We start from the raw sequence: 24,703 nt of genomic DNA, 5'->3' as shown, positions 1-24,703 counted from the left end.
TCAATTGCTGTCCCTTCGTTCGTCTCTCGATTATCCGGTGCCTTGTGCTAGTTGCTCTCAGGTGGCTCATGATCTCTTCATTCTCATGTATCTCCGTTCATTCATGGTTGCCTCATTCATTTCAATTCTCACCGGTGTTTTTTTGCAACAATTCTTCTAGTTTGTGCTCATATCTCTCCTCAATCATTTCTAGAGGAATAAGTTGTATGCTAGATCCGTTGCTTGTCATCAATTTAATTTGATGAAGGGTGAGCATAACAATAATTCTTATTAGTGTCCTTCCTTCTTCCAAGAGATTTCAATTGTTCTTCCGGAGGGCTCATGATATCAATTCTTTTCTCAAGTGCCTAACTTTCTTTTCCGGAGTTCCAAGTTTTATTAAGTATCTTTGTGAGGCTACATCTAAATCTTGCCAAGGTCATAATCTTATTCTTTTCATCCTTCATATCTTGCATCGTCCATTTGATAAGGAGGCTCATCATGGTGGTTCTTCAAGGATGTGATCATTCTCAAGTATTCTTCAAGATTCTGTTGCAGAACCTCAATTATCCTTTCTCTTGCATTTATATGTGCAATTGTTCTTCCTTTATTCTTTGAGGTGGTATTATAGCATTCTTGTTAGTGTAGGAGTCTCGAAGAGTTTTCCTTTCAAGTACGAGATAATTAAATCCACCAATTCTATGATCATGAGACATTTTTTTTCAATCCATGATTCTTCTTTGAGCTATCCTAGTTTGGATTTCACCTAAAGATTCTCTATGGTTTGTTGCTATCATGGTGCTTGTCATTAATCCAAGTTCTCAATGTATCCTCTTGGTGTAAGAAATTGTTCATATCTTGTTTCTCCCAATCAATCCTTGTTTTTGTTAGTGGCTGGTTGTCACTCCATTAGTTTCAAAGGTTTCCATAAGCCCACTACTACCTTGTTCTTTTTGTTGTTGTTTTTTCCAACAACTCCATCCAATTTTTCTTGCAAGGATGCTTGCCAAGTTCATTTGCGATATAGTTGTCATTATTTTCTTCATTTTCTTCTTCCGTATGAGCTAGTTCCTATTCTATTGTTCCGGAGGCCTTGTGATGTTGCTATTTTGGATCAATCATGTTGTTCTATCAAGATCAAGGTGTTCCCTTGTTATATTTAGTTGTTGGTTGTGAATATTGTCTATTTCTTCCATCTTATTGAATTTTTTGTCCCATTTTCCTACCGAAGTGATGCCGAAATTTTCCGTGAATTCTTTCTTCTTTCTCATATCTTTCCTTATCGCTTTGCAACCTTCAAGGATCATTGCTTTCACTCGTTTGTCAAAGAAGCAATTAAGTTTTACCTCCTGCTTCCTCATCCTCTCCCCCTTTCATTCTTGGATCTCGGGGCGAGATCCTCTTGTAGTGTAGGAGAGTTGTGACAGCCCGAGACCGACGTTCCATAAGATTCCCCTTTCTTTCCATTTTCGTCGTGTGGGTATTTTCATTTGTCGCATCATCATCGCATCATTCGCATCATCTGCATTGCATCGGCATCTCCGTTGCCGCCAGTTTTCAAACTTGCATCTGTTGTTAGTTGCGGGTTCTCATCGTTGTTCGTTCTGAGCCCGTTCACACACACACGCGTCGCGGCATCATCGAAACCCTGTTTTAAAAGTGTGCGTAAAACTTTCTCCGATCGGGGTGAAACTTGGCATGCGGTCGTGATTAGTTATAGGTAGGCCGCTTGTCAAATTTCGTCGCGACCGGAGTCCGTCTGGTACCCGAACGGTTGACCGTAGCAGCACCGTATTCGGTCTACCGTCAGACGGTTGTCGGTGTTTTAAAAAAATTGTTGCCGCGCCACCTGTTCTCCCTCTCGTCTCCAGATATCCCCTCTACACGTCCTCGTAACCGTTCCCGCGTTCGGAATTATCCGAATCCGACCGCACGGTTGGATCCGGAACGAAATTCTGGTTAACCTAGCCCCCTTTTTCATTATAAATACCCCCCTCATAATTTTAGACAGCCCCCTCTCCTCTCTCCTCGAAAAGCGTGCAATTCCCGAAACCCTAGCAGCCATCTCCCTTCCCCCAGATCTGATCCAGCCTAGCTCACCAAATCTGGACCGTCGGATCTCGGATCCAACGGCCCAGGGCGCCTCCCTCCTCCTGCCCGAGCTCCTCAGCTCCCGAGGCCCTGCTCCAGCGCCTCCATGGTTCCTGCCGCACTTCGTGCCTCGCCGCGCCGCCCCTGCCTCCTCCTCTCGGGCCGCATGCCCCGCGCTAGCCCTAGAGCGCGCCGCCCTGGATCCGTGCAGTCCCGCCTGCTCCTCCCTCACCGAAGCCAAGCCGCCGGCGATCTCCTCCACCGGCCACCGGCTCGGGCTCCCACCGGCGGGAATGGTATTGGAGGCCCCGGATCTGCCGCCTCCATGGCTGCTGCCAGCCCGTGCACAAGGAGCACGACGGCCAGCGCGCCCTCGCCCCAGCTGGGCCTCTCCAGCGCCCAGGCCTCGGCCCAGCTTCCCCTCCAGCCCGTCATTCCCCCTCAGCTCACAGCACCAGGCCAGCCTCTAGCCCAAGGTGAGGCCGAGCTATTCCCCGCCTTGCTTATTATTTCGTTATCTTGCGCTGCCCTTTCGGCCCATTTAGATTTTAGGAATTTTAGGAATTGATAAATTCCAGTAAATAGACGTATATTTAAAACGCGTGTATCTTTTAAACCGTTAGTCGGATCGCGCTGAATTAGATATGGTTTTCATGTAGTTTTGCGTGTAGAATCCATTTATAAAACTTGCATAATTATTTGACGTTGTTTGATGTGTCGAATGCATAGATTAGCGTGTTGTTCCAATAGGATAGTGCCCGTAATTATTTTTTCACGCGTGTCCGGGTTGCCCAAATGCCGTAGTAGAAATGTTCATGTTTAAGGAACCATTTTTTCATGTATTTTAGAGCGGTCACTCGTATTTTTGCGTGTAGGGTTTGCCGCTAGTTTATTTTTTCGTGTATAGGTTATTTTCTCGCTTTTACGTGTGGCAATATTTCGTGTTCCAACCCCACATGTTTTATATGTTTTCGGGGTAGAAAAATCCATTGGATTTTTTTGTGCAATTAATTTTAGCTTTTGAGGAAGTTAGTTCGCGTGATATTTTGCCATGTTGCCCTCTTGTCTTTTTCGTAGGATATATTCCGTGCTTCGTTTGATTAAGTTGTCAACTAGGGAGTTGTTCTTGGATGTTTAGTATAGCCCCTGGTAATTTTGGTTGCAATGGAAATGCATGTTTAGGTGTGGTTTGATTGCTCTCAAGTTGCTAGAAATAGTGCTGATTTTTAGGTGCTGAAATATTTCTAAGTGTGAAATCTGTTATATTTTGTTGTTGTCTTGTCTAGCTTGTATCTTGTGATCTCTAGCTCTTTTGAGGTTGGTCCAATGGAGTTAGTTGTAGACCTTGTGTTTCTCTAGCATGCAGTGAATTTTCATGCCATTTGGATTCCTGTAGCTTTTGGTTTTGCTGCTGTCAATATGGCTTCAGATCGAAAACTGCACTTCCATGAAGTGTTATTTTCACTAAGTCTGAAATAGTGTGTGAGATGCCATTTTGTGACTTCTCTCCCTAGTGATACATGATGCCATGCTAGTTGTTGTTGGTTGTATGTTGTAGTGCTTCTTGCCCTCTTTCGTGTCATGTCTTGCTTGAGCATATCGGAGTTTTGTAGCTCGTAGTTGTGGGGTACAGAAATGCTATGAGGCTGATTTTGGGAGATTGTAGTGATATCTTGTTTTGCTCGTAGTTTTTGAACCGTAGCTCCGTTTTGATCGTGTCCTACATGAAACTTGCTTGGAATCTCGTGTAGTTTCATTTTATTTTGCTGATTGTATGTTTTGAAGTGCTCGTGACCGTCGTTGCACACATGTTGCATTCATGCCATCATATCTTGCGGTGCTTGTATCTTTTGAACCGTAGCTCCGTTGGAGATGTTCTTTATGTGTAGTTTGCTTGAAATGACGCTTAGAATCACGTGAACCTATTTGTTTTGCTGTTTAACAACTAATTAAAAGTGTTAGTTTAGATCAGGACAGAATTGTAAATTAACATGTGAGGTCGTCTCGGAGGTGCTATATGTCATTTCCGACCTCATTTAAAATGCCTAGATAGGTAGATTAATTGTGCTTCACCTCTTGCCATGTTTTAACCACATTTAATATTGCCGTGTATCTAATCGGGATAGAACTAAATAATTAAGCGTGGAGTTTCGTCAATATGCAACTCGTTGCATATTGAACTTCACTTAACGTGTAGTGTTTGTTTGTCGTGGATTGTCATGCCGTGACTTGCATGTATTCAGCTGCTCATGCATCATTTGCGTTGTGCATCGTGTGGTGAATTCCGTGTGTTGATTTGTGTTTCCGGTTTGCTTCGTCTCGATAGAGTTCCGCGGCGTGCCGGATTGTGAGGACCCGTTCGACTACGTTTGTTCGTCTGCTTCACGGAGGCATTCTTCTTCCAAGCGGGATCTCAGGCAAGATGACCGTTTCCCCAGATACCATTACTATCATTGCCATGCTAGTATACCGTTCTATCGATTATGTCTCGTTGCCTACCACATGTTAAATATCAGCCTCTCAACAATGCCATGAAACCTTCAACCTGTTCAACCTAGCAAACCACTGATTGGCTATGTTACTGCTTGCTTAACCCTGTGTTAGCGTTGCTAGTTACAGGTGCAATTGCTTCCATGTGAAAACATGGGTTCCTTGTTATATCATCATATTAAATGCTATTTAATTTAATGCACCTATATACTTGGTAAAAGGTGGAAGGCTCGGCCTTTCTAGCCTGGTGTTTTGTTCCACCTTTGCCCCCTTAGTTTTCAGCTACTGGTGTTATGTTCCATAAATGAGCACTCCTAACACGATCGGGGTTGTTATGGGGACCCCCTTGATAATTCATTTTAGATTAAGACTGGTCTGGCAAGGCCCAACTTTGGTACTACATTTGCCTAATAACCTAATAATAATGCATAGGGACCCGCCGGCACCCCTGGAAATTTAATCAACCCCCGGGCTAGTGCTCCTCATGAGTGTTGGTCCAAACTGGCAGACTACGGGGCCACCGCGAGGCAACCCGAGGTTTGGTTCTCCTAGTGTGACCCAATCGTCGTGTCCTGAGAACGAGATACGCAGCTCCTATCGGGATCGTCGACACGTCGGGCGGCCTTGCTGGATTAGTTTTACCTTTGATGAAATATCTTGTGCATCGGGATTCCGGTGATGCTTTGGGTAATCTCAGAGTTGAGGTTTTCCACTAGGGAATTCGATGAGATCGCGAGCTTCGTGATTGAGGATTTCTATGCGGCTTGTGGTAATTTGTGATGGACTAGTTGGAGCACCCCTGCAGGGTTAAATCTTTCGGAAAGCCGTGCACGCGGTTATGTGGCAACGTGGAAACTTTGTTTAACACTGGTTCTAGATAACTTGAAGTTAACTTAATTAAAATATGCCAACTGTGTGCCTAACCGTGACTGTCTCTTTCGTGAGTTCCTTCTCCGATCGAGGACATGATGGGGTTATGTCTGACGTAGGTAGGTGTTCAGGATCATTCATTTGATCATCAGTAGCTCACGTCCATTATACTTAGATCTTCCCCCTCTTATTTTCTTGTACTCGTAAGTTTAGCCACCAAATATATGCTTAGCCGCTGCTGCAACCTCACCACTTACCCATGCCTCACCCATTAAGCTTTGCTAGTCTTGATACCTTTGGAAATGAGATTGCTGAGTCCCCTGTGGCTCACAGATTACTACAACACCAGTTGCAGGTACAGGTAAAGGTTACTTGACGTGAGTGCGTTGATTGTTCATTTGGAGTTGCTTCTTCTTCTTCTTCATCATCGATATAGGATGGGTTCCAGGCGGGCAGGCTGGGATAGCAAGGATGGACGTCGTTCTTCTTTTCTCGTTTGTTTTCGTTCGTAGTCGGACCCTGCTCTTCTTCATGATAATTATGTATTGTACTGATGTGACTCTGATGTAGCTTGTGGCGAGTGTAAGCCAATTCTATATATATATATATATATATATCTTCTTTTCAGTACATGTACTTGTAACGATATCCATTCTTGCGACACGACGAGATGCGCTTATATCCCTGACGAGGCCTTCAGGCCAAATTGAAGATAGGGTCGCATCTTGGGCGTTACACCTTCGCCCTCGCGGGCGGCATGGAGGGCGGTGATACGTCCCAAACGTATCTATAATTTCTGCTTCTTCCCTGATCTTTTGGGTGACATTGTTATATGTTTTCTTGCACTTTTATATCATTTTACACATATTTGGACTAACCTACTAACTCAGTGCACCCATTGCCAGTTTTTGTCTGATGATGTCTATTTTGCAGGGGCTTTTACCCAATTTTTCAAAGCCCGAAAAAATACAGAAATATATATATAAAATATCAGCGAAACAGAAGCTTCCAAATCACCGAAGGAGGGCTAGAGGGGGACCAGGGGCCTCCCAGGCAGCCTGCTGGCGCGGCCAGGCCCTAGGTCGCGCCAGGAGGTCACCTGGGTGGGTCCCACCTCCTCCGGTGCCCTCCGATGGCCTATATTTAGAGTCCCATGTCGGTGGGTCCCACCCTTGCAGACTTTCTGGAATCGCAAATTTCTCCATCGGTCCGCCGCTGTAGCGCTTCCAAGATCGGGAGCGTCACGACACCTCTTCCTTGCACCCTGCCGGAGGGAGGATTGACCTCCGGGAGCTTCTCCACCGCCATGGACGCTTCTCAGACGTGCCGTGAGTAGTCCTCCTTGGACCATGAGTCCATGGCCAGTAGCTATGTGATGTATTCTCTCCAATCTTGTTCTTCAATGGTTAGTCCTTGTGAGGTGCCCTACATGATCAAGGCATCTATGTAATTCTCTCGCTATTGCTATGCTCAGTTTATTGGGATCCGATGGATTATGAGATTATGTTCAAATTGTTAGGAGTTATATATTTGATTATCCTTTTATATTATGTTCCTTAGTGATTCATGCATGTTCTTCGTTGCTTTTTATTGCTTTGGCCAAGTAGTAGATTGTCACTCCAAGAGAGAGCGTTATGCATGATTGTGGGTTCATGCCCCTCGATGTCTAGCTTGAGTGACAGAAACATGAGACTAGTAGATGTGATTGTTGCCACCAGGGAGAAAACAATGGTGCTTGTGACCACGGTTGCAAGGATTGTTTACCTTAAGCATAATTCGTTAATGCAGTTGTCCGTTGCTTTGAGTTTACACTTTGGGTGGGGCTCACAACTTAATACCGGAGAGATGTTCTGGATAGATATCTCAAGGTGGATGATTAGTAAGTAGATGCTGATGAATAAACAATCTACTTGTCTTGGCATACTGCCCATTACTATTGAACCTCTAACTATCGAGGAGCATAATTAGCATTGCAGTGCGATCATAATTCTGTCAATTGCCAACCATTATTTGTTTACCCAAGCATCGTTGTTTATCGTCTTTTGGGAGAGAGACATCACTAGTGAACATCATGTGACTCCGGTCCATATCACCATCATTGTTTACACCTCCATCATTTTACCGCTTTCATTTACTTTTCCGTTGCTATCACTATTACCTTCTCGCTTGTGTTTTGATACTTTGCAAACTACAAGGCTGAAGATATGAACAACTTCTCTGTACTTGTTGGGAGCAAAGTTATTTGTTGTGTGTGCAGGTCCACGTCTTCTGCTAGCGCTAGGGTGGAAGACACGTATTTGTTGAGCCTAGGAGTCCTCTTGGTTCGATAAACCTTACAGTCTCCGTGTAAGGGAAATCTGTTGCTGACTACATCTCCACCTTCCACTTGGGGTAACCAACGAGGGGTGAGAAGTATATCCATCAACTCGTCATCAAGCAAAAAATTTGGCGCCGTTGCCGGGGACTCCATTCTTCAAGATAGGGGAGTTGCACGCTATCTTTTACATTTGTGTTTAGTCTTGTTAGTTTGCCATGAGCTAGTTAGGCTTATGGAAAACTACACTCTTAGTTCGCTGCTTGGGGAAGGCCGCTTTACCACACCCGTGGTAGAGAAGTCTCCTCCACCTACTGAATGTATCCCATTCAAAATACCACTTCGGATAATTGAAATAATTAGGAATGATTGTTATGCAGGAGATGGAACAGTGAATCCTAGTATTCATTTGTTGAAACTTACAGAACTTTGTGACTTGTTTAAGATTTCAGGTTTGACAAGAGATGGAGTCATGAGGAAATTATTTGCCTTGTCACTGAAAGGAAAAGCATTGGAATGGTATAGGCTACTAGATGATTCTCACCTATGGGATTGGGAAGAGATTCGGCCCCTCTTTTACTCAAAGTTTTATCCTCTTCGTGAAGTCCATGTGGATCATGGTAACAATGCTTTATGTGATACTTATATTGTTGAGTTTATTCATGATCCCACTGAAAATTATTATGAGAAGGGAACATATGCTTATAGATCTTTCAATAATATCAAGTTCCCTCTCTTTATGTTGAAGGTTTTGAAGCTGCACTTGTTTTGCCTTCATATGCTTATTACTTTGTGCTTCAATAAATTATTCTATTGCAATATTCCTACGCATAGGAAGCATGTTAGACTTAAATGTGTTTGGTATCTGCTTCTTGATGCTCACATTTGTTCTACAACTCTTATTCCTACGAGAGCATCATTAAAATCTCAAGCCTATCTTTATGGCTATAAAGAAAGAGCTCTAGGGAGACAACCCTTGTTATCTTTACTTTGAGTTTTTGCTTTAAGTTTTAGTGGTCTTGATGCTTTTAAATTCTGTAGCAACATCACTCTATCTTTATTTTCAAGCTTTGTGCCAAGTTTTAGCCTCCGATTGCAAGAAAGTTCAAAAGTTGTGACATTCTCTCTAGAAACAGATTCTGTCTGCCTGACAGAAAAATTCGCGAAAAATCACGAGATAATCTTTTTTATCTGATTTTTTTGAAAGCATTCTCTATATAATTATATTTCTAGCATCTGCTATGAGTTTGTTCATTTGAGTTGCAGAAGTGCCCCGAATAAATTATTTACTACCTGTTGTTCTGTTTTTCACAGGTTCTGCCATGTTTTGCGTTTTCATTATTTTGCAAATCCTAAGCTTATTTTTTATTTGCAAAAACCTTTTGTCAATCATGATAAGCACTAGATTTTCACGAAAATCTTAATTTTCAGTAGGTAATGAATTATTTTATTAAGGGAACTAACCACTCTAATCAGCTTATGATGAGTTTCATATGAAGGGAGTTTTCAAGTATGCGACGGGAGAGATGATGAAAGAAGATGCAGGAGTGTCAAGCGCTCAAGCTTGGGGATGCCCCCATGCACCCCAAAAATATTCAAGTAGACTCAAGCATCTAATCTTGGGGATGCCCCCGTGCATTCCCTTCTCTATCAACAATCATCAGGTCGTCCATCTCCATGCTATATTTTTATCACTTCATATGATATGTGCTATGCTTGGAGTGTCTCACTCTTTTCTTTTTAGTTTGTTTTAGTTTTGCTTGCTGTTCATAACAAGTTGGAACCTAGCCTACCTTGTTTGGGAGAGAGACACACTCCATTCCACTCTAGAACACAACATAGGTTTTCATGCTTATTCTTTTTGTGTGTTCTTCATCTTTTCGTAGCTACTGTCATGCTTAGCTCTTAGTTTTCATGCTTATCTTTTTAAGAGCTTTTATTTAGGTTGATTTTGGAACTCTCTTGAGTTATCATGCTTATATTGTTTAGAGAGTTGGCTCGTTGCACTGAGTTGTGTGTCTTGCATGAGTAGGTAATTGAGGTTGCTATTTAAGTTTAGTAGTAACCTGTAATAGTTTTGAGGTATTGATTTGAGTAATGTTTGGACTATTGGTGCCAAGAGCTTGAGCCTATTAGTGATAGGTGTCGTATTTTGGGAAATCCGTGTGTTTTTCAAAAACTAAAAATTAGTTGAGAACTCTAGCTACTAAATTGATCGCTAACCTCTAGAAGGGTTGGAATATATAGAGTACCCTCAAGTTACCATGAGTCGAGGATGCGCAAGGATAACCAAACGCCCAAAAACTCCTCGGGGTACTTGTCTCTTTGTGAATTTCCTAACTAGATAGAGAGTTACCGATAATAAGTGTATGAGTTCTTCGGACTAATGTGAGTATTCGATTGTTGGCACTTCTACCATCCATATTTTGCTAGCCTCTTCGGTACCGTGCATTGCCCTTTCTCACATTGAGAGTTGGTGCAAACTCCGCCCGTGCATCCAAACCCATGACATGATACGCCCTGTCATACATAAGCCTCATTATATCTTTCCTCAAAACATCCACCATACCTACCTATTAAGGCATTTCCATAGCCTTTCCGATATACATTGCCATGCAACATCCACCATCTCATGACTTGATCTTCATGTCATACATGCTTTTGCTTGATCATAGAGCCGCATGATAGTTGGGCCTTTTCCAAATTACTGCTACATGACGCGCTAGTATCATTGCATATCCTACTACACTAGCAGAGGCATACATTTGCATACATCATGATAGTTTTCACTTGTCTTTATATTGAGTACTTCTTATAAAGTGTGATGATTTTCTTTTTATTCATGTAAAACATAGAGTGTTGCCCTTAAGTGGGGAAAAGATCCCAAAGTGGACAAAACAAAAGATCCCAAAAAGGACAAATGAGAGATAAAAAGAAAGAGCCAAAGAGGCCAAAAAATATTTAAAAAAAGAAAAAAAGGAAAAAAGGAAAAAAGATAAATAAAAGGAGAGAAGGGGCAACACTACTATTCCTTTTGAAAGATCCACACTCGTACTCCATTGTTATATTGTTACTACATAGAGATTATCATTCATGCATAACTATGTGGGGACCCTTACACTATAGAACTTGGTTTGCATATTCCAATGACGAGCCTCCTCAAATGAGCTCTAGGTCTTCATGAGCAAACAAGTTGGATGGACCCCCACTAGTTCCATTCGAGAGCTTACCTTAGCTCATATGTGCATCCGTTACATGGCAATCCCGACTCCTCACATAATATCTATCATTTGGCTTTCTCTCACCTATGGTTGTCCTCATTGATGTGAGACTTCCACACCTTTTTGTCTTCCTTCCCCATCATTATTCTATTTGCCATCCTAAGTGCCAACATATCTTGCTTACGCTCATCCATTGCACGAGTTCTCAAAGTCGAAAGGGAGAGGATCATTTTGACTTGTGCCTGACTAGTGGTCTCGGGATGTGTCAAAATAAGATTCAGAAGGAGACTAAGTGTGAGGTTTAGTAGATTGAGTTCTCAATTAAAAAATAATATTTTATGATCTCAACCAATCTCCCACTTCTTGCACGCAAACACCATTTGGAGACATTCGAGTCACAGACAACGAGAGCTCTTGCACCTTTATGTTCTTTGCTAAATTCAATACTAGATATAGACTCTTGCTTGTTATTGTCTTGACTTGAATTGCATATCTCACTTTATTTACTTTGAAGTTCTTATATGTGTGTTAGCATGTCACCACAGAAATTATTGTGTTATCATTTATCTACTCGAGGACGAGCAGAAATTAAGCTTGGGGATGTTGATACGTCCCAAACGTATCTATAATTTCTACTTGTTCGATGATCTTTTGGGTGACATTGTTATATGTTTTGCTACACTTTTATGTCATTTTACACATATTTGGACTAACCTACTAACTCAGTGCACCCAGTGCCAGTTTCTGTCTTCTGATGTCTGTTTTGCAGGGGCTTTTACCCAATTTTTTGAAGCACGAAAAAATACAGAAAAATTATATAAAAAATCAGCGAAACAGAAGCTTCCGGATCACCGAAGGAGGGCCAGATGGGGGCCAGGGGCCTCACAGGCGGCCTGCTGGCGCGGCCAGGCCCTAGGCCGCGCCAGGAGGTCGCCTGGGTGGGTCCCACCTCTCCGGTGCACTCCTTTGGCCTATATTTAGAGTCCCGAGAGGAAACCCTCGCAGACTTTCTGGAATCGCGAAGTTCTCCACCGTTCCGCCGCCGCAGCGCTTCCGAGATTGGGAGTGTCAGGAGACCTCTTCCCGACACCCCGCTGGAGGGAGGATTGACCTCCGGGAGCTTCTCCACCACCATGGACGCTTCCCGGACATCCTATGAGTAGTCCTCCTTGGACCATGAGTCCATGACCAGTAGCTATGTGATGTCTTCTTTCCAATCTTGTGCTTCAATGGTTAGTCCTTGTGAGCTGCCTTACATGATCAAGGCATCTATGTAATTCTCTTGCTATTGCTATGCTCGGTTTGTTGGGATCCGATCGATTATGAGATTATGTTCAGATTGTTATGAGTTATATATTTGATTATCCTTTTATATTATGTTCCTTAGTGATTCATGCATGTTCTCCGTTGCTTTTTATTGCTTTGGCCAAGTAGTAGATTGTAACTCCAAGAGGGAGCGTTGTGCATGATTGTGGGTTCATGCCCCTCGATGTCTAGCTTGAGTGATAGAAACATGAGACTAGGGGATGTGCTTGTTGCCACTAGGGAGAAAACAACGGTGCTTGTGACCACGGTTGCAAGGATTGTTTACCTTACACATAGTTCGTTAATGCAGTTGTCCGTTGCTTTGAGTTTACACTTTGGGTGGGGCTCACAACTTAATACCGGAGAGATGTTCTAGATAGATATCTCAAGGTGGATGATTAGTAAGTAGATGCTGATGAATAAACGGTCTACTTGTCTTGTCATACTGCCCATTACTACTGGACCTCTAACTATCAAGTAGCACAATTAGCATTGCGGTGCGGTCATAATTCTGTCAATTGCCCAACTGTGATTTGTTTACCCAAGCATAGTTGTTTATCGTCTTTTGGGAGGGAGACATCACTAGTGAACATCATGTGATTCCGATCCATATTACCATCATCGTTTACACCTCCATCATTTACCGCTTTCATTTACTTTTCCGTTGAAATCACTATTACCTCCCCGCTTGTGTTTTGATCCTTTGCAAACTACAAGGCCGGAGAGATTGAAAACCTCTCAGTACTCGTTGGGAGCAAAGTTATTTGTTGTGTGTGCAGGTCCACGTCTTCTGCTAGCGCCAGGGTGGAAGACGCCTACTTGTTGAGCCTAGGAGTCCTCTTGGTTCGATAAACCTTACAGTCTCCATGTAAGGGAAATCTGCTGCTGACTACATCTCCACCTTCCACTTGGGGTAACCAACGAGGGGCGTGAATTATATCCATCAACTCGTCATCAGGTGGCCACAGCACTCGCGAGCTGAGCCCACAGCCCCTCCACCTCCTCCTGAAGCTCGCCTAGCCTAAGCTTCTTGGCCGAGGGCGCTCTAGGGTAAAGGTACTATCAACCAGCAAGCAGCAGATGAGGCGACAAGGAAAAGAGATGCAGACGAGGGACTTACTCGTCGCTCAGGGCCCAACGATGGTGGACGCGCGACGACTCGGAGGGCCCTACGCCGCTGCCCCCGGGAACGAACGAAGGTGCGGAAGGTGCCACGCGCTTCCCCCGGCTAAGATCACATCCGGGAGACGCCATGAGGACAAGGGACGAAGGGGAGAAGAGGGTTTTTCGCGGCGAAGTGGAGGAAGCACAGAAGGAGCTCAAGGTTATGGTGCCTCCCCCTTGGCGGGGGCGGGGCAGATTTATAGGTGAACCATGGATACCAAACGTCGTGGAAGCGCAAGCGTCGCGCGCCCCACGAGGATCGCGAGGTGGGCCGAATGGAGCGCTGACGCTCACGTCTCTTCACCTGTCCACCGAGCGGTCACGTCCGCAAAGGGCCGTTGGGCATGGTCAGGCCGCACCAACGCCATTCAATGAGAACAATGATGGCCTGCGCGGTTCTTGGAAATCGTGCCATCGTGGCGGGGTGCACCCCGGATGCCTCGAGGAGCGAGAGCGTCGCCGCATGGCCGCTGGACACGTGTGCCGCCTGGCCCGCATGCAACTAGGGCCCGCGACGCTTCGGGTCGCCCTCAAGGCTTCGCCGAGAAGCCAACCCAGGCGTGCCTTGGGACTGGGGGCTACTGTTGACGTTCTGGGTATGGGGGTTCCCAGACCTGCCTGCCTACGGCCCAGGGCTGGCCCACTTCATCAAGCAAACCAACGGGCCCGACACCACCCAAGACAAGTCCCTCGCGAGGGGCCAAGCCTCGTGAGGAGGAACGACATCAGGACCCGCAGGGGGCCTCCTCAGGACCCCTCCCGAGCGGCAGATATTCCGAGGCGAGGCCCGGCCTCACGAGTCAAGGATGACGCAGAAGAAGGACGGGCGAGCAGCGGACTGTAGGACGGAGCAGTTTCCCCTTTGGTGCAAAGGAGGCAAGGATGAATGCAGGTTCGCAAGGCACCTTCTAAAGGTTTCCATTCTGGTGCAAAAAGACCCTGGCCGTCCGCCGGCAGGACGGACGTGATCCCTGAGCCAACCCCTGCAGCGCAGGTAGCTACTTTGCAGGCGAAGACCACTTTTGGACAGGGAAAGCATGTTCGCCTGTCCCCCTTCGAAATTGGCCGTTGCGGGATCCCTTCCCGCGGAAACGATAAGGGAAGAGGACCGGGGCCGCCACTATAAATAGAGGATATGTTGCTTCGTAGAAGGGGATCTGATCTGACCCCGAACCCTTCATTGACTCATCTTCACGCCGCTAAGGCTACCTAGCCTCAGGAGGCGGAAGAACACTGTACTAGTTCATCCACCAGCCCCCACGAGAGTCAATCCACCAAAGCAGGAGTAGGGTTTTACGCTTCGCAGTGGCCGAAACCTGGGTAAACTGTTATGTTCTGTGTTTCCCTCATCATCGAGTGAGTTCTTCGCCATCCCCGTCGAGTAGTGAGCTATGCGAGGTTAGGCCGTGAGAGATCTTCGTACACGCTCCTGAGTTCAAATCTTTAGGGTTTTGCGGAGCCCGAAATCCGACAGTATGAAGATGCTCTATCCCTTTGCTCGTTGCTAGTTTCTTCATAGATAGATCCTTGTGTGACGTAGGATTTTTTTTTTAAAATTACTACGTTCCCCAACACAAGCATAGACAGAAAAAGCTTCAATCGGCTTTGTCCAGCAAGGAAAGCTGCAACCATAGTTGCATTTTGCTACTACCGGCTAACTTTTTTGCTACATCCATCAAGGTGGACCTGCGACCTAGCGACGGCCGCGATGAATTTTTGCCGCAACCGTAGTTGCATTTTGCTACCACCGAAGAACTTTTTTGCTACATCCATCAAGGCGGCGTTGCGACCTTGCGAAGACGACGACGACGACGATTTTGCTGCAACCATGTTTTTTGTTGCGTCCGTGACCGAAATTTGCTACATCGCTGCTTGTTTTTGCTACCGTCGATGATTTTTGCTGCCTGACTCGATCTGACGGTCAAACAGGGTTCGATCTGACGGCTCGCGCGTGACCGGCCGAAAGTTTCGGCGTGACCGGCTCATAGGAACTAGTTTGTGAAAAGAAAACGTGTTTCAACGTCACACATAGATCCCTGTATTTCCATGCCTCGGAGGCTCGGAAGAAAGAAGGGGAAGGCAAGAAAGAAGGGGAAGGGAGAAGGAAGAGGCACACGGCCCAGATCGCCTCCACAGAAGAAAATCCGGCGCGCGAGCCCGTAGCCGTACGCACCCACGCACGGCGGGCCGACGGGGTACCCTCCAAGCGGTCCTCGAGGGCGCCTGGCGAACCCGTCCGGCGGCGCCCTTCCCCGGTCGTTTCTGGCCCCTCTCCCGTTCTTCTCCACCATCTCCATGGCCGCGGGGAGCGGGCCGTGCTTGCTCGCCGTGGCGCTTCTCGCCGCCGCTTGGATCTCCGACGCTTCGTCATCGAATGGGCAGGTGAGTGGGGGTTTGGAATGGATTCGCCTGGACGGTGCGCAATTATTTTCTGCGGAATCTGCAACCTGTCAATGTTCTGTGTATGCTGCTGCCTGCTGGGATTGGTTGGGGCTTGAGGTGCCCGTGCGACGTGTAGCTCGACAAGAGATGGGTTCCGCAAAGCTTCCACGCCTCCATGGTCTTGCTATTTTGAATTTTGGTGTGCTTTTGTTCCAGGCTGTTTCATATTTTGTTGTTGACGAGTTATAACTCCTGTTCCAAACAGGCACACGGCAGCCAGCAATATGTCAATTGCATGCCTTGCTCTAGGACATACGTTGCTGATGCACATGTGGGTTCCTTGGCGAGACAGCTTTCTCAACATCGTGACTTGACCGAAGTACCTGATACCGCTGACTTGTGTAAAGGACTTGCTGATGAACTTGATGTGCCTGCGCTTTCAGAAGTGCATCGTCAGCTGGTGGGTGAAGGTTCCCACCGCCGCTTAATCTATTCTGTTAAATTTGGTAACTCCAAAGATGGTATGGTACAATTCCTTGATGGTTACGATGCCAGTCTGGTGTTAATTGAAAAGCTCCCAAGAGGTGTATTCGCCGACCCATTTGAGCTGCAGCACTTTGTTGAGCGGAAAGGTGGAACCATACTCTGAGCTGGGTAATCAACTATGGTAATACTACTCATTTGCACCATGTTAATTTCCATTTTTGTCTTGCAGTTTTTCTTGATGTTGCTGTTTTTGGAGACACAAACCTTGAACTGCCCTCTGCCCTGTCCAACTGGTCAGCTGTTGAGATTCATTTTGATCTCAAGCCAAGCACATCAATGGGCTATAACCTTGTAATAGAGCTTCCTCTCCATGCTAGATATCCAGTAAGTTTATTTTTCTTCTCAAACATGCATCTTTACGTGTTTGGCAGGCTACCAACCCGAAGCATAGGTCAGACGAAAACTAAATGAAACAAAAACAAGAGAAATAGAAGAAGCTAAACTAACTACAAAACTGTCAAGGCTGCAAGATCAAAGGGTGCCATCGGGAGGCCCCGGTAGTTTTCTAGTTTTGAAATAAGCTATATGTGCTAACAAACGGGCTACATGCTTCTTATACGGAAAGTGACAATAGAAGAGGTTTCACTCATATTTGTGTTCTCAATTTGAGTAAACTAGTTCATGTAGATATTTGAAATACTGAACAGTGTTCTGGTGGTTATCTACATATTACCTCCATGATGGATATCAAACAATTCATCATCTCAACATAGGAAACACTTATTTCAGGTCAGGTTGACCCACAATAATGGAAAGCCTGGCACGTGTTTATTTATTGCAGAACATTAAAGTAATAAATATTGAGTAGAGATAGGCAAAATCTTGCAACTTCATTTCTGTTTAGTCTTGCTCTAGGTCACATCTTACTAGCTCCATTTATTTATGCAATTATGCTAATGCTATGGAGCAACCCACCTTAAAAGGCTTCCAAAGTTTTCCATAAGAATATTAAAACTGGTGAATAGCGAGGGAGGTGGGCTACATCTGGCAAATTTAATTTTCTAATAGACTGCACCTGACAATAAATTTACTTCGGCTATACAGTCAACCAAGACAGCGAGAAATGAGGAAGACAAATAAGACGAATGCTATTAACTTAGCTGCATAAAATCTGGGTGTTTTGGCTTTCATCTCTGTAGGTTGAGTTTAATATTATCATGCTTACCTGAATTTTATACACCTTCGAGAAAATATGGAAGGTTGAATGGTGTCAAGGGATTGAGTAAAATAAGGGTAACTGCAGTTATGTGATCATAAAATGTAGCTAGTGAAATGGAAACCAAGTTGTTGGAGTACATTTGATTTACCTTTCTACGGAACACTGACTTTAAATATGCAATCCAATACTTTCATCTAAAATGCCCTACAATGCATTGGAGAGATTGTTGGAGGCTCCAGGAAATAACGAGAAAAACAAAGGAAGCTACATTTGTGGTGGTGGACACCTACCCCACCCTACATTTGAATCTTCTAGCTTGCTACAAACATGCCTGAGATATATGTGGTGTCATGAAAGCTTTGCCTCGTTGTGCTGTTTATTTGTGTTTGCCCTTCATTTGTTCTAGAAGGTGGATGTCCATAGCAGTTGGAATTCTAAATATTAATATTCTAAATATTTTTCCTTTTAAGGTTTTATCATGGCCAACTGCTCCTACATATATTTAGGATATGCAATTTCAAAGCTTATAAAAAAAAGGGTCTTATTTGATTCTTTGTTGAAATATCTCTGAAAATAACTCCTGTGATAATACATAAAACGTCTATGTGGGCTATTTCTTTTTGAAAGCTCGGTCCTAGCAAACTATTCACTATCAAAAAGAAACATGATAGTGATAATACATAAACTCCTGTTTTATGTATTATCATGGATGAATGGTCAGCTTCTCATGTGTAGATTTGGTATAAACAATTTTCAATATGTTCAATACATGTGGTTTATTTTTTCTTCCGTAATGGAAAGAAAACTGCTGTCTGATTGCCGTGTTTATTTGCAGCCTCTTGATGCCAGCGATTATGCAACGGTTGAGTTTGGCAGCCCAGACCTGCTCCTACGTTACAGGAGAAAGGAAACCCATCCTGATTCCTGTGTGTGTGTCCTCCAGAATCTCGACGCCACGCCCGTGGAGAAAGCCGCATGGCGCATACCCTGTGGCGACAAAGCGCACACAGGATTTGTATCTAGCCTCACTTTCATTTCGGCTCTGGTTTGCTCCATGTCCATAGTCCTAGCAGCTTCCCTGACTCCTTGATGCAAGTACTGGAAACGGAGGACATGATGCATTGGTATGGTCGACAGAATGTGACTTTTTGTCGCAAGGCTTATACGCACAATTTCGCGCACACTTTTGCGTGTCATTTGCAAAAAAAAGGAGCTGATCCGGATCCGAAGCTACATTGTTCTATTATATCATCATCTTTGAGGAAGCCGAGTACAAGCAGGGGAAAAGAGCATCAGTTGCATGCTTGATGCGAACCTCTCCTGTTGTCACTGCACGCTTAACTGACTGGCAGAAGAAGGGGATCATCCAAGAAGAAGAAAAAAAGAGGGAGGTGTTCCATGGCCTCTGTCTGACATAATGGATCCGCTGGACGTCTCCGCACTTCACCTGATCACCTCCCTTATTTTACCTGTTCAAACTGCAGAGGGCTTTTCTTCTTATTATCATTATAAAGGGAATTCTATGATTTTTGTCCAAGCGATTTTCCGATAGAGATAGTTTGATTTTTAGCATTTCGCCTACCGGCCATTTTTCACCTAATTCCACTTTTTTTTTAAAAGAAGTTCCATGGATTGTAATCTTCAGCCAAAGAAGAAAAATAAACAGGTGATTTCCTATATTGTTTCTTTGGTGCAATCAATTGCACCTTACATCATGTAGGATGAACTGGCAGCGATGCTACTGTATTTTCCATCATGTTTTTAGGCCAACTCCAGCGTACGACCTCATTCGGATGTCCGTTTGATTCGGTTTTTGTTCGTTTGGGTCAGGCAATGGGGTCGATCGCTTCCCGTCCGTATACATTTTTTTCAAGTACATATCCTTTCATTTTTATTATTAATTTTTGATACATGGTAGTACATCATCAAATTTTGACTAGAATAGCAAGATCAAAGAAAACAAAAACCACATGAAGACATTTTAAAATAAATTCAACTTCCATAACTACTCTCATAAGTTGGATTAGTGCCTTCTAATGCATTTGTTGTTGATCTATGGAGGCTCGATCTTGCGTGCTTCTATCTTCTTCGTGTCTAAAAATTCGTGTCTAAAAAGGTTGACGTTGCTTCCTCGCAACAAGTACACTATTCTTATTTTTAACTTTTATTGTAGCTAAAAGCGCATGAACATCTATTAATTTATGTTATAACAAAATATCAATGTATTCTTCTTTCCAATACCAAAAGTCGCATCCATTCTATACAACAACAAAATTAAGTTAGCACAAGTAGTCAAATTCAAAAGCACAAACTATGCTAAAGTAGCACATACCTCCCCATCGTTTGGGCACTTGATGAACACCCATCCAGGATGTTCCGACGTTGTAGACATGCGACGTTGGACCTTCCTTGGGCAGTCGTCGCACTTAATAAGTGGCAACGGTGCGACGCTGGACCTTTCAACGACCCTTTGGGCCAGCACTGACCTCGACCTTCCGCCGTTCTTGTATCTGCCTGCGAACCGTCGACAGCGTAGATCCGGACGGCTAGAGGAGGAGTCAGTACCTGCATGCGGCATTGCGACCTTGCCGGGAGGTCTTGGCCTGGTATTCTGCCAGTCCATGGCACGACGTGGCCTCCCCGCAGCCGGACGAGTCCCAAGTCCGACCGGATCCGCTCCAAATCTGACCGTCGGGAGCGCAAATCAGGTGGTCGTGGTTGGGAAACTCGGGGGCGTCGAGGGAGCGGGGCCTGCGAAGGTTTGGGGCGAGCGCGCGTCCAAGCTGCACGGCGAATGGTAGTGGCGGCGGCGACGAGTGACAAGAGTGGTGAGGGTGCGGCTGGAGGGCTCGGTGGGTGGGGGATAGAAAAAGGAAGACCCGTGCCATCGACCGACGGACCAGGGAAGGACAAGCACGTGCGTTCAGTCTATCCGTACGATGTCCGTTTCACATCAAAGACGGCTTAAACTTGGGTCGGAGATGGATCAAAAGCGAACAAAAAACGAATAAGAGTCCGTTTACGCCTGCGCGCTGTGTCGTGCATTCGGACAGAATAGGGTCGTGCCTTGGAGTTGAGGTCGTGAGAATCCCGGGAATGAAAGAGAGTCCACAAGACGCATGACCCTGCGAATCAGATGGGCCACACGATGTAGAATCATCGAATCAAAGGTGTCCACACAAGATACTAGCAGTATGAATTATGATATGCGCAGTGGTGGGTCACAGCAGTAATCTCCACGTCGGTCAGGTTCATTTCATCGTCCGCCTCGCTGAGCCCTGCTTCGCTTTGCACTAGTGCTGACGTCTCGGTTTCTCTACATACATGGCCGAGGGAGGCCATGGATAGGGACCTCGCTGACACGGCACCCCCGTGGCCTGTGTGGACTAGATCGTCTGCCCGTTTGCCGCGGCCAGCATCAACTTCCCCTCATATTTGGGGTCGACAGCCGGCCAAAATTCACGGTTTTGATCCCTTTTAACTAACTTTAGCCCGATCCTTTTTCCTACCTGTGGCAATAGGCATCCACATCATATCGTCATTTCCTGTGGCGTAGGGATCAGGGTAACACAAACGATTTCGTTTGACCCCGTTGACCTGACGACACTGTCTGCATTGGCCCGATCCTTAGCGTTATAGGGACTGACAGTAGGGTGTGGATGCCTAACGCTTCAGCGGATGATGATAGAAAAAAATAGTCAAATAAAAAAAAACATCGATAAGATTGGGGCTAAACTATGTTAAAAAGGTCAAAACAATGAAATCGGCCTCGACAACAAAGGCGTGAAGATCTAAAAGACTAACGAGACGCGTTGGTGTGACCGTGGTTTCAAGTCATCAAAAATATCAAATACAGACTCCTTCCGTGATAAAGTAAGTGTCGTTGATTTAATAAAACTACTAAATCAATGATACTTGCTTTAAGACGGAGGGAGTATAAAATAGACTAATTCAAAAGCTTTTGAAGAGCAGCATAAGTACTACATGCTATGGAAATTGATTTTGGAGGCCGAGCTCTATGAAGGCATTCAAATGCAAAATTCTAATTTCATAAAAAAAATGTATTTTTACATTTTTATTTTTTTTGAAGAAATCACATAGATAGATGAAGGTATAATGCACAAGTGTGTAAATTTAAAGGACTAAATACGTTGAAATGAGGGTTGTATAAAAAGACAAATCCGAGGCTTTTTCTCTACTCCTATAAAAGACTGAGTTGGTGATGATGGTGTGTCCTCCAACTATCATTTTCAACCATCGGGTATGAATCTAACGCTCACTAATCTCTTCAGATTCTTATCAGAAAATCCGTCGTGCCTCCCTTCCAGACCCATCCAGACGCATCCGCCGCCACCTTCCTCCAGCCAGCTAGCCATGCAACTTCGATCTGCCGGTGCTGTCCATCCCCAGTGCCTCAGTGTAACAGCTCAAGTGCACCCCTTGCCTTATTTGTAACGCATTCCATGTTGGAACCATCCATGTGTTGGGTTACTAAAGTTTTAGCTTCATGACTCTCACATTTCATCATTGCATTATGGCATCATAATCATCATATCATTTTTTCGGTGCATAATGTTTGTTCATGCCATGTGAGAGTTTGTGTGTGTTGCGTGCTTGCAAGTGGTGAGTGGCTCCTAGTTTAACTCTTTTTCATACCAAGAAAAACCCTTGTTTCTTACAAACTATGAAAAACCCTCTTATTCAATTAATAGATGGGTGTGGTTTGAAACTTGCTCAATTAAACTATTAAAATTGTTGCACCTTCACTTAATATTCTGTTAAGTATTTTAAAAGTAACGCTTGGGTGTTGTGGATACTTTATGTTGTGACTTTTCTTAAAAACAATGTCAATTATTGTTTTGGGGTGAATTATTTTGTTGCTCTAAAAAATTTCAAACCATTTCTATAATTTAGGGCATGTTTTTCGTGAGTGCAAATGTATTTTTGTTTCATATAAGAAAATCTCCCTAATTTTCCTCTATGGATTTTATTAGGGACTGTTTGTTTTGTTTGGTTTTTAAATAAAAATCAGGTGTGTGTGAGAGAGAGAGCTCTCTTGGGCCTCTCCCTCTCTCGAGGCCCAACTCCAGCACGCGAGCATGCGAGCGCGCATCAGCAGCCCCAGTGGCCCAACATCTCTCCGTGCAGCCAGCCCAGCTCCCGCGTTAGACAGCTACCTGCCGCAACCTGACGCCGTCGCCTTCCTCTAGTGTCTGCGAGAGAGAGCGTCACTATGAGTGTGCACGGACGCCCCGTGAGTGCCCCCTATAAAGCGGTCCGCATCCCTAGGGCTACCCATCATTCCCTCGCGCCGCCGCCACTCCTTCTCCTCCTCCTCCTCCTCCTGACGACGCTCCTAAGAGCAGAGACCAGAGAGCTGAGAGGTTCAAAGTAGTTACAGGGGCGCGCCGGCCGTCTCCATCGTAGTCGATCGCCTCCGGTGGCTCCCCCACCGCCTTTCGCCATGTATTGGAGCACGCCGGCGTCTTCCTCGACCTGTTCTCGGTGCTAGGAGGGGTGGAGCGCGTCCCCATCGTCAGCCCCGACGTCGCCGGTGTCGCGGACCAAGTGTCCGCTGCTACTGCAACAAAAGACCTTCCAACGGTGCCAGAAACACGTGTTGACGGGAGACTGTTCTTGCCTTGATACTCCTCAGCAACGGCACCAGGAATCCTTCTGCTACGGCTACGCCTTTAGGGACTTCCTAGGAAAATATGAAAGGATTTCCCCGTGGCCTTGGAGCCTTGCGTTGGTGTTCCCTAGAAGCGGAAAGGGTGATGTAGCGCAGCGGTGGTAAGTATTTCCCTCAGTTTTGAGAACCAAGGTATCGATCCAGTGAAGGAGTATCACAAGTGCCTGCACAAACACAAAACTTGCTTCCAACGCTATGAAGGGGTTGTCAATCCCTTATAGATTGTTTGCCAAGTGAGAACTGAAAGCAACAAAGTAACAAAGCAAAGTAAAAGCGAAAGTGGAGACCATAGGAGTGAATAGACCCGGGGTCCGTAGTGTTCACTAGTGGCTTCTCTCATGAAAGCAAGTAGACGGTGGGTGAACAAATTACTGTCGAGCAATTGATAGAACCGCGCAAAGTCGTGATGTCATCTATGACAATGATTATATCTATAGGCATCACGTCCAAAACAAGTAGACCGATACTTTCTGCATCTACTACTATTACTCCACAAGTCGACCGCTATCCAACATGCATCTAGTGTATTAAGTCCAAAAGAACAGAGTAACGCCTTAAGCAAGATGACATGATGTAGATGGACAATCTCATATCTACGACAAAGCCCACCTTGTTACCCTTGATGGCAACTACACGATGTGTGCCTTGCTGCCCCTATTGTCACTGGGAAAGCTCACCACACGGCATGAACCCAAAACCAAGCACTTCTCCCATTGCAAGAATCATAGATCTAGTTGGCCAAACAAAACCCAAGACTCGGAGAGACTTACAAGGATATCAAATCATGCATATAAGAAATCAGCAAAGACTCAAATATATATCATAGATAATCTGATCACAAATCCACAATTCATCGGATCTCGACAAACACACCGCCAAAGAAGATTACATCGCATAGATCCACATGAAGATCATGGAGAACTTTGTATTGAAGATCCAAGAGAGAGAAGAAGCCATCTAGCTACTAACTACAGACCTGTAGGTCTGAAGTGAACTACTCACGAGTCATTGGAGGGGCGATGATGATGATGAAGAAGCCCTCCAACTCCAAAGTCCCCTCCGGCAGGGCACCGGGAAGGGTCTCGAGATGAGATCTCGCGGAAACGGAAGCTTGCGGCGGCGGAAAAGTGTTTTCGTGGATTCCCTGATTTTTTTCCTGTATCTTAGGGAATATATAGGTCAAGGGGGCGCCAGGCAGGCCACAAGCCTGCTAGCCGCCACCCCCTGGTGGCGGCTAGGGGGCTTGTGGGCCCCTTGTAGCTCTCCTGGCTTGGCCCTCAAGCCCCCTGATCTTCTTCCGTTTGGGAAAAAAATATTTCGTGGATTTTATTCCGTTTGGACTCCGTTCCAAAAATCAGATCTGAAAAGAGCCAAAAACACAGAAAAAACAGGAACTCGCACTTGGCACTGAATTAATAAGTTTGTCCCAAAAAAGATATAAAAGGTACATAAAACATCCAAAGATGACAAGATAACAAAATGAAACCATC

The 24,703-nt window shown here is 45.0% G+C and overlaps 1 protein-coding gene across 2 annotated transcripts; it reads left to right on the top strand.

Moving 5' to 3' along the window:
- The first annotated feature begins 15,455 nt into the window (after positions 1–15,455).
- LOC123397187 (phosphatidylinositol-glycan biosynthesis class X protein) lies at positions 15,456–19,236 on the top strand. Of its 2 annotated transcripts, none has more exons than XM_045091834.1 (4): positions 15,456–15,816; positions 16,082–16,448; positions 16,532–16,686; positions 18,357–19,236. In XM_045091834.1, exons 1-4 carry the CDS (start codon positions 15,730–15,732, stop codon positions 18,609–18,611), a joined length of 864 nt encoding a protein of 287 aa, XP_044947769.1. In that variant the 5' UTR covers positions 15,456–15,729; the 3' UTR covers positions 18,612–19,236. The 2 variants fall into 2 exon arrangements, with proteins under 2 accessions (XP_044947769.1, XP_044947770.1); XM_045091835.1 differs by lacking the exon at positions 15,456–15,816 and adding an exon at positions 15,824–15,994.
- The last annotated feature ends 5,467 nt before the right edge of the window (positions 19,237–24,703 follow it).

The sequence above is a fragment of the Hordeum vulgare genome, chromosome 5H (assembly GCF_904849725.1).
Source record: "Hordeum vulgare subsp. vulgare chromosome 5H, MorexV3_pseudomolecules_assembly, whole genome shotgun sequence".
In the NCBI taxonomy this organism is placed as follows: domain Eukaryota; kingdom Viridiplantae; phylum Streptophyta; class Magnoliopsida; order Poales; family Poaceae; genus Hordeum; species Hordeum vulgare.
Note: the sequence above shows the minus strand (reverse complement) of the source record. Positions and strands in the feature narration are given on the sequence as shown.